Below are 13,296 nucleotides of genomic sequence, written 5' to 3'. Positions count from 1 at the left end.
TTTCATGCACAGTTTTAGCTGACCAGTAAAAGGTTCAAAAGGGTATGACCATGTTGGTATCAACATTAGCTAATGTAGATAAAAACTAAGGTTTTCTTTTAAGGTCAGGATCTGACAGTATCTGATGGCTGCAGGCAGAGATCTTTATGACCTTACTTAATACTTTCTGTCCTGAGTTTGTTTGCAGTTATTGGGGAAAATATTTAGGGTTAAGTATGCATTTGGGGTTTGCTCTATGTAGATGACAGGTTAAATTTTATGTTTAAGATACTGTATATAGCTTTTAGAAAGGAATAATGCATTTAAGTTTTAAGTTTGCATGTTGTTTAGTATATATCTGATGGTTTTGATTGGTTTTTGTTCTAATGAGTAACTTCTGCATTTTGCACTGTATTGATAGATGGTAAAGTCTTTGCTTAGAGTTTGTTGTATGCAAACAGTAGGTTGAAGTGTATATTTAAGGTTTCGATTTGTGGCCCAGAAGGAACTGTACATTTAGATTTATATTTTGTGTGTTACTGTTTAAACCATCTTTGCCAGGGGTTTATTTTGGGAGTGGGTGGGTTGCAGTTGCAGTTAAAATTTGCATTTAAAAGTTTCTTATTTTTAGTTAATGCTTGTGTTGAAGGTTTTGCTTACATAAAGAAATTGTACATTTTAATATTTCTTCTCGGCATCAATAAATTAAAAACATTTCTTGACCATTACCATATGTTATTACAATGTTTGCTTAATTTCATTATCATTTATAATGATTAAAAAAAGAGATCAAAGTTTTCTTTGCTTGGGTAAAGTTTTAAAACTCTTGTTCATTTACAGGACACAAACCAGTTTTGTAATAAACCACAATAGATGAGTGTTGACCTCATTAGCCTGTCCATCTGTCTGTCTCACCATCATACTTAAGTTTTGTAATAATTCACAATAAATGAGGATGGGATATATGGTGTTGACCTTGTTAGCCTGCCAGTCTGTGTGTCTCACCATCATGCCTAAGTTCAGCTTTGTATTACTTTGTCACTTTTTCAGTTAATCAAGTTTTAAGTGTCACTTTGGGATTCAACATAGAATTGAACTATAGTGTCAAATGAAGGTAACTCTGATGTGTATTTCATGCTTAATTGACTATTTTTACTATTAATATTTGGTCAGTGTCTCATATAACTGTGAGTGTAGTCATGTGACTTGTGCATCAATGACTGTGAATGAATTCTGAATACATTACCTGGTTACATTAACATTAGGAATTAACTTCTACCTCCCAAAACTTGCCCTCCCATTAAATGGAAAAATTTGTCTTTCTTATTTATATATAATATACACATATTGATTATAACTCTTCCAAGATACTATTATTAATTACCTGTTCATGTCACTGCCAGGTGGCTACCACTATCTGGATGTTCTTCCATTTAAGCTTTTGCTTGATACATGTTACATTTTTTTTACCTCTGTAATTTGCATAATTTTCCACTGGTATGGTCTCTTTCCATGCTATTTTTATATTTATTTCTGACTGCATGGCATAAAAATGATGTACAGTGGGCATTTTTTAAATTTCATTAGATCTTGACACATTGCAGCTTTGGTACAATAATTTGTGTACAGTTTACATCATTTATGGTTCTTTACATGACATTGATGATTGTTGTACAGGTACACATTGGCAGCTAGATGAACCAAGTGTATAAAGTTTTAAAAAAGTCTCAGAGAATACTCGTACATACTTCGTCTTTACCTTGCAGTGCATGCAAAAGTTGGTCAAAAGGGATTTGGGCCATGTTTCAATGGACAAGCAATTAATAATGTTTGAGGTCAAATGTTTTGCCACTTTCTCATTCACTGCTTGAACCTCAGAGAAGAAGAATAATTCAAGAGACTGCAGATGTTGATATTAGGGGATTTCCTTTCTTGTCTTTTACCATGCCTTTGACTCATGACATAGATCTTATGGGAGAATTCGTTGATCCTTTTTGGGCACAAGTCCCACCTCATGCCAGAACAGAGCCGATTTTATTGCACCAGTTGTCATTGTAGTCAGGCTGTCCATTTTTGCTTTTGATCAGAGGTTGATAATAACTGAGTTGGACTGCTAATTCGCCAACCATTTGTCATCTTGGGCTCCTTATGGGAGTCTGCACGGTCATTCTGTCCATAGGGTAAAAACACCGCTGCATGCCCCCCTGACTTCCTGAACAATGCAAGCTCAGCTGGTTGCCTGTCCATCAGTTTGGATCATGAGCCTGCATTTTATTGTTGATTCATTGGGCATGTATCAAAACATGCCATTTGTTAGTTTTACTTCCCATGAACTAGGTAATATATATGCAGACAGGGAGGGCTTGCCAGATGAGGAAAAACTTCAAATGAATATGGGGATAACCTTAATTAACTTATGAACCCAGATCCTACCATCAGAGGACAGAGTTTAGCTACAGCTGTCTTCATCTCTGGTATATCTGGGATGATGAAGATAATCATTGTTCCTTCCATCAGGATAGAGAAGATTACTGATCATACTTCAAATGCATTTTCCTCAGAAAGCTAGTTCCTGGTGTTAGTCTGTACTGTCCAGATACAAATGCATTTTCCTCAGAAAGCTAGCTTCTGGTGTTAGTCTCTACTCTCCAGATACAAATGCATTTTTCTCAGAAAGCTAGCTCCTGGTGTTAGTCTCTACTCTTCAGATACAAATGCATTTTCCTCAGAAAGCTAGCTCCTGGTGTTAGTCTCTACTCTCCAGATACAAATGCATTTTCCTCAGAAAGCTAGCTCCTGGTGTTAGTCTCTACTCTCCAGATACAAATGCATTTTCCTCAGAAAGCTAGCTCCTGGTGTTAGTCTCTACTCTCCAGATACAAATGCATTTTCCTCAGAAAGCTAGCTTCTGGTGTTAGTCTCTACTCTCCAGATACAAATGCATTTTCCTCAGAAAGCTAGCTCCTGGTGTTAGTCTCTACTCTCCAGATACAAATGCATTTTCCTCAGAAAGCTAGCTGCTGGTGTTAGTCTCTACTCTCCAGATACAAATGCATTTTCCTCAGAAAGCTAGCAACTGGTCTTAGTCTCTAATCTCCAGATACAAATGTATTTTCCTCAGAAAGCTAGCTCCTGGTCTTAGTCTCTACTCTCCAGATATAAATGCATTTTCCTCAGAAAGCTAGCTCCTGGTCTTAGTCTCTACTCTCCAGATATAAATGCATTTTCCTCAGAAAGCTAGCTCCTGGTCTTAGTCTCTACTCTCCAGATACAAATGCATTTTCCTCAGAAAGCTAGCTCCTGGTCTTAGTCTCTACTCTCCAGATACAAATGCATTTTCCTCAGAAAGCTAGCTCCTGGTGTTAGTCTCTACTCTCCAGATACAAATGCATTTTCCTCAGAAAGCTAGCTACTGGTGTTAGTCTCTACTCTCCAGATACAAATGCATTTTCCTCAGAAAGCTATTTCCTCAGAAAGCTAGCTCCTGGTCTTAGTCTCTACTCTCCAGATACAAATGCATTTTCCTCAGAAAGCTAGCTCCTGGTCTTAGTCTCTACTCTCCAGATACAAATGCATTTTCCTCAGAAAGCTAGCTCCTGGTCTTAGTCTCTACTCTCCAGATACAAATGCATTTTCCTCAGAAAGCTAGCTCCTGGTGTTAGTCTCTACTCTCCAGATACAAATGCATTTTCCTCAGAAAGCTAGCTCCTGGTCTTAGTCTCTACTCTCCAGATACAAATGCATTTTCCTCAGAAAGCTAGCTCCTGGTCTTAGTCTCTACTGTCCAGATACAAATGCATTTTCCTCAGAAAGCTAGCTCCTGGTCTTAGTCTCTACTCTCCAGATACAAATGCATTTTCCTCAGAAAGCTAGCTTCTGATCTAAGTCTCTACTCTCCAGATACAAATGCATTTTCCTCAGAAAGCTAGCTTCTGGTCTAAGTCTCTACTCTCCAGATACAAATGCATTTTCCTCAGAAAGCTAGCTCCTGGTGTTAGTCTCTACTCTCCAGATACAAATGCATTTTCCTCAGAAAGCTAGCTACTGGTGTTAGTCTCTACTCTCCAGATACAAATGCATTTTCCTCAGAAAGCTATTTCCTCAGAAAGCTAGCTCCTGGTCTTAGTCTCTACTCTCCAGATACAAATGCATTTTCCTCAGAAAGCTAGCTCCTGGTCTTAGTCTCTACTCTCCAGATACAAATGCATTTTCCTCAGAAAGCTAGCTCCTGGTCTTAGTCTCTACTGTCCAGATACAAATGCATTTTCCTCAGAAAGCTAGCTCCTGGTCTTAGTCTCTACTCTCCAGATACAAATGCATTTTCCTCAGAAAGCGAGCTCCTGGTGTTAGTCTCTACTCTCCAGATACAAATGCATTTTCCTAAGAAAGCTAGCTCCTGGTCTTAGTCTCTACTCTCCAGATACAAATGCATTTTCCTCAGAAATCTAGCTACTGGTGTTAGTCTCTACTCTCCAGATACAAATGCATTTACCTCAGAAAGCTAGCTACTGGTGTTAGTCTCTACTCTCCAGATACAAATGCATTTTCCTCAGAAAGCTAGCTCCTGGTGTTAGTCTCTACTCTCCAGATACAAATGCATTTTCCTCAGAAAGCTAGCTCCTGGTCTTAGTCTCTACTGTCCAGATACAAATGCATTTTCCTCAGAAAGCTAGCTCCTGGTCTTAGTCTCTACTCTCCAGATACAAATGCATTTTCCACAGAAAGCTAGCTACTGGTGTTAGTCTCTACTCTCCAGATACAAATGCATTTTCCTCAGAAAGCTAGCTACTGGTGTTAGTCTCTACTCTCCAGGTACCTACCATGTAGAAGTCTCAGGTTTTGACAAAGATAATAGCAGTGATAAATATTTGTGCTTGGTATTTTTATCAGAAGGACTGTTGAGAGTTCAGGCAGTGTCAAAGATGGTGAGAAATACTGTAGTGACATCATCTTGCTTGACCTGGTTTCACTTGCAGTCTTCAGAAGGGAAGCACTCGTGCTTGGAAGTCAGCATTCTGAATTTTGAAGATATTAACGTGGTAGCTCACCACACTGGCAAATGTCCTGAATGTACTGGGCAGCCTTGATTTAATGAAATGGAATGCTTTCCATTGCTTATTTTCACACAATCTCCCCAACTCCATGTTGCTCTGATTGTTACCCTTTGGTAACAAGGGTACGAGGAAGCAAGTAAATTGTCTCTTCAGCGTGATTTACCTCTACGTTTTACCCACATCAGTCTCAAACACAGTGGCAAGATAGGTCATATGCCGGGAAAGTTAGCGGCTTTGCCAAATTACTATCATGGGGAGGTTTGACCCTGCATACCTAGTGGTCTCTCTGTTCATAAATCTTTCTTTGGATTTGTGCTAGTTTGGTTGTCTGATGGTCCATCTTTGTGCAACCAGGTAATGCTACCAGCTGTTCACCTTTGTGTTAGCAGTACTAGCTCCATAAGTCTCGCAGTAGCAGTGGATTCTCTTATATTCATTTGAAATGGAATTTAGAGACACTCCTTCTCTTCAACTGTTGTGTTTCTGACATTGATCTAGAAAGTAAGCTTTCTAACCTGCAAGGTGTTTCTAACTGCTCACTGATGGGACAGGTCTTGGGTCATTGATGTACTTGATGTAGAGATATACTTTGTCAGAAAGATCCAAATTGCTATCAACCTGTTCCTTGAGCTAAGTTCACAGGTGTGTAGACACAATTCTTCTTGGCATGTTCTTATAAGAAAATCCCTGTATGAAAAGGAGTTAAGTGCTTCAGTCGTGGAAATGTCTTGTCTGCTAGAAGGGCCTCAACTTTGAAAGTGTAAGGAGGAAAGTAGTGTGTTTTTCCATGCTGGTGCAGGTACAGTGATACCATTCCCTTGCAACTGGTCAGTTTCCTTCTCAGGCTCTTTAAGGAGAAGTAATTGGCACTCATATGATTAAAAGCTATCAGTCCATGATTTCCAACACCTTCAGACATCATTGGAGAGTGGTTCATGACCAAAAGCTAATTGCTGTCCACAGGTAATCAGAAAGTGTTTATTCATTCCAAGTTCATGCTAGATGCTTCAAGAGAGGCAAGATTTCAAGATCCAGTTTGTGGTCTCAAGTGCTATCTGAAATGTACTGAAATGCATTTAGGGTGACCAACAGACATTGAAAGGGAAAAAACAAGACAAATCACTGCCCAAGTTGTGGTCTTTAAACTCAAATGGCGATGTGCACAGCATATTCCGAGATCTCACAAGATGAGATTAGTCTTTAGTTTCAGAGAAGAGAACTGAGTATGGTGGGTTTGGTGGCAGTTATCCAGACATCCACTGGGCCATAATAAGGGCAGCACAACCATCTCATGGGTGTTGGTTTAATGCTTTTGATGAATTTGCTCATAATTGTTCCTGGTAATGTCACATGTTCATCCTCACAAGTTACCTAAGACTTCATGGTAATCACATGTTGCTAGCAATTATTCCATGGTTGTGCTTTCTTTCATTTAGAAATTGGTGTTATCCTTCGAATGACACCCATATCTTAATATCCTCTGAAGGGTGGCCAAGGTAGAAATTGGATTCTCTTAATGATCTTGTGATTAGATAATAATGTATTTGATGGAAATTTTATATTGTTTTGTTTCTCCAGGAATATCTACCTGATCACAACCTACATTGCCCTGCAAATATGTGGGCATCATAACTTTCAAGTTGCTTGGGCATGATCTGAAAGAAAAACAAAAAATCTGAATGTACTTTGCAACTTAGTGATAATAATAGGAGTTTATTGTAATAGTATCTTGGAAGAGTTGTGCCCTGTAGATATTATTTTTAAATTCTATATTCAATTTAGACGGGAAAGACAAATTTTTTTGTCTTTCAGTGAGGGCTGGGTTCATAAGGTAGTTGAAGTGGAGTTCCTAGCAGTAATGTGATTGAGTAAGTATTCATGGCAAACAATCTAAGATAAAATAAATTTCCTTTTTCAAAAGTAATATTACCTGTCAGTGATGTACCTTTGTGTAGATACTCTGTGGCACTTATCACACTATCATTCCAAAAGATCACTATTACCATTATTTTATGCTTAATTGTCTTTGCTCAAAGTTGTTGGTTGATGATCAGTCTTGTGCATTAATGGCTCAACAGGTAAATGTACATGATTAACCATTGTAGGAATCATCTAATTTCCCTATTAGAGAGGGTTTATTAACCATTGTAGGAATCATGTAATTTTCCCAGTAGAAAGGGTTTATTAACCATTTTAGGAATCATGTAATTTCCCCATTAGAGAGGGTTTATTAACCATTGTAGGAATCATGTAATTTCCCCAGTAGAAAGGGCTTATTAACCATTTTAGGAATCATGTAATTTCCCCATTAGAGAGGGTTTATTAACCATTGTAGGAATCATGTAATTTCCCCATTAGAGAGGGTTTATTAACCATTGTAGGAATCATGTAATTTCCACATTAGAGAGGGTTTATTAACCATTGTAGGAATCATGTTATTTCCCCATTAGAAAGGGTTTATTAACCTTTGTAGGAATCATGTAATTTCCCCATTAGAGAGGGTTTATTAACCATTGTAGGAATCATGTAATTTCCCCATTAGAGAGGGTTTATTAACCATTGTAGGAATCATGTTATTTCCCCATTAGAAAGGGTTTATTAACCTTTGTAGGAATCATGTAATTTCCCCATTAGAGAGGGTTTATTAACCATTGTAGGAATCATGTAATTTCCCCATTAGAGAGGGTTTATTAACCATTTTAGGAATCATGTAGTTTCCCCATTAGAGAGGGTTTATTAACCATTGTAAGAATCATGTAATTAGAGAGGGTTTTAGTTTTTATTTTCCCAGTCATCTAAGTCCTATATTTGCCAAAATTCCAGTTCAAACTACCTTGCTAACTGTTCCCCAAAAGACAACTTAATATGCTGTCATAAGCATTTCATAATGCTGAACCTTGGTTTAGAAAAGATAATTTGAAAGTGAATTGTCTAGCAAGGTACAGTTTCCTTAAAATGGAACCATTTGGTGTTGGTCAGGTGTTAATGATTAATATAGGTTTACAAGCAAGCTATGATGCTATTATGTCTTCTGACAAGTCTTGTTTCTTAAAGTAAATGTTAACTGTACTGTTCTTCACTGTATTTTGGCGGACAGAACATATAGCTAAAACTGTTTATGATTTTGTTCAGAAAAGATAATTTTAGCATTACTTAATGTCTACTGATTTGGATTGATGATAATGTTTGTGTTTGTGATGTTAATGTTGATGGAAGAATACTGTCCTGTAGCTGGAAAAGTTCACTTGCAGATGTTAATCTGTCATTGCTTCTTTGATGATCGTTCTATTTGTTTCTCTGTAAAAACAAAACACATTTAAGGGTCACTCCTTCAGAATTTTGGGTATTGTTCGCATCACACCAAATTGTTAGTTTGTACAATATCTACATTTGAATTTTGCTAAAGGTTTCTGAACTTTGCTGTCACATACAATATTGTCTGATTCGGGAAGCATTTTGTATGGTACATTCATTTTTTTGAACTGTAATGTAATCCATTTTATAAATTTATCTTTTTTAAGGAATCTGATGTTTTCAGGGTGATGCCTAGAACTAAGTTTAATAATAATTTCAGTGATAAAGTTAAACAATTTGAGTTTTCTGAGTGGCCTATAATGAGTTGTGTCATTAACATTTGATGGATTTGTGGTGTTCTTACCATATGCTTCATTCCTTCTTTCCTTAAATTAACCATCCACCCCTAATAAGGTGACGATTTTCTTTATTCAAGGAAAGAGGAGTGTGTGTATGTGGAGACAGAGTTAGGAATGAGTGGCACATCAGGACAATACTGATTACATTGTACTAATTGTACTAATTAAAAGTTATATTCCAAAATGTAAAGATAAGAATTTAAAAAGAAAATTTGAGGAAGATAAAGTTTTCCAAATAGATATAAGCATGTAGTACTACAGAAGACAAGATAAAAGATGTTAAAATTTATGTATAAAATAAAAGATAAAAGGAAAGTATAAAATCATTTAAATATACGTTCCAAGACAGGAGGAATACAGATGATGAAAACTAAAAATGTTTATTGTAAATATACGGTTCTTTGCAGCTATTATTAATTTATGGCCATATTAATTTTTTGGTTCAGTATGGCTGTCATTATTGATTATTGTACAGAATTTCACCCTTATATATGTGGACTTAAAAGTGGTAGTTTATTTATTCTTTTCAAAATAGCATGGGACTTTTGTGTACAAGTAGACAAAAACACTGATTTGATATTTTTTATGAGGTTGCAGGTACTCTAAGTTGGGAAGGGTCCTTGTCTACAGAAGGTTATTCTTTCTCTGTGCACTCAGTGTTTTTCCTCTCCTCTCTTTTACAGGCAGAAAACCAGGATAGAAAGAGAGGGAAAGAGAAACACAAACTCTCAGAGAAAGAATTAGACAATTTATTGAAATTTAATGATGCCCTGATAGACATGATGCAGAACCCTAGACAGGAAAATGATGTCCTGCCAGCTCCGCAAAATGAAGGAAATAACAATATACACATACTTGGTGATGAAAACTTGTATGCAGATCTTTCTTTTGAGGAAGTTGTGAGAAATAATGGACACGAACAGGAATCTCACAAATGATAAATATTTAGTGGTGCTTTCATGCTCGTTTTTTAATTGTAAAGTTTGTGTAAAAAGTTTATTCTTGTAGGGAAATAGGGGACATGCGTTAGAATCTAATTCAGAGGGTCTTCCTGAAGACACTGATAAGAATAATATTGTATCAGTTTCAGAACTTTAAATCATATTTGTTTAGAAATATATTAATGTCAGACAGTGCATATGAACCTTAATGATAATTGGATAGAATGCAGCAATAATAATAGTATGATAGTAACCGTCTGTGTATATTTAAATAAAACCTAGAACTCATTGACTGTGAAATACTTCTATACAAATTAAAAGTACTTAATATTTAATGTGTCATGTAGGAGCCACAAATGGCTCCAGTCTTACACTTAACTTCATCATCGGGGCCTCGAGTGGCCGAATGATCTAAAGCGCCTTTGTTACGGATCACTGCCATCTCGCCTCTGCCTGCATCGGTTCGAGTCTAAGATTCAGCCAGTGTGGGTATGTGAGAAAGCTTGCCAGTAGCTTCTCGTGGGTTGGTGGTTCTTTCCGGGGTTTTCCCGGGTTCTTCGTCCACCATTAATACTGGCCGTCATATATAGCCTATCGTGTGCTGAAAAATGGCGTTAAACCCCACAACAACAACAACAACAACAACAACTTCATCATCAGATTTTCATTGCCTTATGATTGCCTTTGGTTTCTTCCCTGGGTCCTCTCTTGTTATTATACATACATACATACATATATATATATATATATATATATATATATATATATATATATATATATATATATATATATATATATCTATATATACACACACACACATACATACATACATACATAGATATGGCGAATAACAGTCCTTTCAAGTGCACTGGATCCAGCATGGGATCATGTGTGTCAGGGATTGATTAAGATAAATGCAATAAACTGACAATGAACAGTGCGAAACTAGTATCTAGCTAGCATGAGTGCTTTTGACTCTTTAATGTCTTTTTCAAAGGCAAATACGATACATAGACAAGACAAACAAATAAAACAGAAAAACGGTTATGTTTGTGAAACTTTACATGGCTGTTTCTACAGGAATTCAACCTTTTAACTTTATTGTTTCAGCTAGTTTATTTCAGCTTGTTGCTGATACTGGAAAATAATTGTATTGACCTAGAAATTGATGATCCATAACGACATCTGACATTTGACATTTTTCGCTTACTCCATTTGTCACAAGAGTTGTTTTTAGTGAGTTTTTACCATGCTGCATTTACTCATTTTTGTTTGTGTTTTTCCCTTCTTGTGTGGGGCCCTGAGTGGCCGAGTGGTCTAAAGCACTCTCTGTTACGGATGACTGCCATCTCACCTCTCTCTGCGTGGGTTTTAGTCTATGATTCAACTAATGTGGGTATGTGAGAAAGCTTTCCAGTAGATTCTCGTATGTCGATGGTCTTCCTGGGGCTTTCCTGGGTTCTTCCTACACCATTAATACTGGCCGCCATGCATAGCCTATTGTGTGCTGAAAAATGACATTAAACCCCACAACAGCAACAATAACCCTTCTTGTATAGTTTCAGTAGAACTGTCAATATAATACTCAAAATGCTCAAGTTCACAGCATAGTCTATAAGTTTGTAATGTGACACTGATTTTTTTCAATTCCCGCATTAGTAATGGGGAATATATTTATATTAGCAAATTAGTAACTCAATGAATTACTAATTCATGCTTTGCTTTCTCTTTTTGTCTCATTTCAGCAGAATGTCATTTAAATTCTATTTATGCAACTTCTTAGCATGGAAGTCTACCATGACATACTGATTTGCTAATCTATGCTTATAGCTAGTTAGTCACATACTGATTTGCTAATCTATGCTTATAGCTAGTTAGTCACATACTGATTTGCTAATCTATGCTTATAGCTAGTTACATACTGATTTGCTAATCTGTTCTGTTAGCTAGTCAGTCACATACTGATTTGCTAATCTGTGCTGTTAGCTAGTTAGTCACTTACTGATTTGCTAATCTATGCTCATAGCTTCTTAGTCACAGACTGATTTGCTGATCTATGCTGTTACCTAGTTAGTCACATATTGATTTGCTAATCTATGCTTTGTTCTCTTGTATTCTTTCAGGAGAAATGTTGACTAAATGTATTAAATCCACATTCAAAGCCATAGTCCATTCTGTATTGAAGGGAAGGAAAGACAGAATAAGTCAAGGAAGTCATTCCGCAGTTTGTTGTTGGAAATACTGACTCACTGGGGAGTATTCCCCAATTTTATACAGCCCAGTGGATGTTAAGTCCTGCCCACATCTGAACCTGGCCTTCATGCCTATAAGTCAGGGCTCATAGGGTTCATGTTGGATCAGTTGGATCCACCTCCTTATACCACTGCACAGTTGCCAGTCATCCAGCTGTCACCAGCCATTCAGCTGTCACTCACTTTCCAGCACAGGAGATCTTTTGAGAAGATGGCCCAGCCAGCTCCAACTCATTGGGACAATATTCCCCAATTTTAGGCAGCCCAGTGGGTACAAGTCTTCCCACATGTCTGAGCATGGTCTTGGGGCCTATAAATCTGGATGCATGGGGTTTGTACCGTATCCACTGGATCTAATGCATAATAAAGCCAGATGTCCAAACATCACTTTATATCCAACCATTCCATCATGGGAACCTTTCCATTGAATCAGTTCAGCCAGCTATGATTTACAGAGATCCTAGTGACAGATCCATCTGTTTAACTGTGAAAGAGGTTTCAGTGAGAAATATGCCTGTACAGCGAGGCCCTGGGTGCTACGGGTACCGGTAATAGCCAGACTGTCTTCTATACCGACCATTTGCCAGGCAAACCAGCCAGCTGTCCTGGTAGTGCCAGACTTCATTATGTTCACTGCTTGTCCACAAGGGAGAGTAGTGACATTTTCATAGGGATGGAATTCAGTCTTTATATCACATGTTGTGTCTTCTCCAGATCTGCAAGTAGCCAGTTTGGCTGCGACAAACAGTGAGTGCAACGAAACTCCTTTAATTCACCATGCTTCACATCTTACTGATATCTGACCATGGAACAGACTGAAGTTTAGCTTTGAAGCTGCCATCAAGGACATTTATAGGGTGTTGGCTACTTCAGAGTGCCTGCCACCCCCTACTGCTACTCTAAAGAATTGGTAGATCTCAAAGAGGAGGAAGAGATGGTCTTAAGTTGACAGATGCATTCAGTTCTGATCTCCTTGCACTTCACAAGAATATAGTAGCTTTCATATGCCTGCTCATTTGTTTTATAAGGCGGACAGATGTGCTCCATGCCCATCAGAATTGGTTCAGGATGTTGTTGCACCTTCATCATTGTCGGATTTGGCTTCATTGGCACCTTTCAGACGTGATGGAGACACCTTGGAATAGCCATGCTTGGGAGGCGATGGCCAGGATTGCTAGGGTCATTGACCAGGGCTGCTTATCATACCATGGCAATACTTTGACAGGTTTTGACACTTTACCCCTGTTATGACGTGTTGCATGTCTGCAACCCATGTCTCTGAAACCTTGTCATACCCTCTTTTTCTGGACAACCATGTTTGGCTCACTGTTGATTAGGAGGAAAAATAAAGGAAGCCTGGAGGCAGGCAGCTCAGGAACTGTCCCTCCACCTTGCCACTCAACCCACACAGCCCTGC

At 37.8% G+C, this 13,296-nt stretch overlaps 1 protein-coding gene across 4 annotated transcripts in view; it reads left to right on the top strand.

The window, feature by feature from the left end:
* The window catches only part of LOC149787320 (ranBP-type and C3HC4-type zinc finger-containing protein 1-like), a 99,651-nt gene that overhangs the window by 48,469 nt on the left and 37,886 nt on the right, over positions 1-13,296 (top strand). For 3 of the 4 annotated variants that reach the window (XM_089977854.1, XM_089977852.1, XM_089977853.1), the window contains exon 10: positions 9,370-9,962. The exons of the other annotated variant lie outside the window; for it this stretch is intronic. In XM_089977854.1, the coding sequence (XP_089833980.1) occupies positions 9,370-9,624 (255 nt within the window). In that variant the 3' untranslated portion in view covers positions 9,625-9,962. Of the gene's footprint in view, positions 1-9,369; positions 9,963-13,296 lie in introns of those variants that run through there. 4 annotated transcript variants of the gene reach the window in all.

The sequence above is a fragment of the Sinohyriopsis cumingii genome, chromosome 12, assembly GCF_028554795.1.
Source record: "Sinohyriopsis cumingii isolate HCF-2022 chromosome 12, ASM2855479v2, whole genome shotgun sequence".
Lineage (NCBI taxonomy): Eukaryota > Metazoa > Mollusca > Bivalvia > Unionida > Unionidae > Sinohyriopsis > Sinohyriopsis cumingii.
This window is presented reverse-complemented; position numbering and strand designations above follow the sequence as displayed.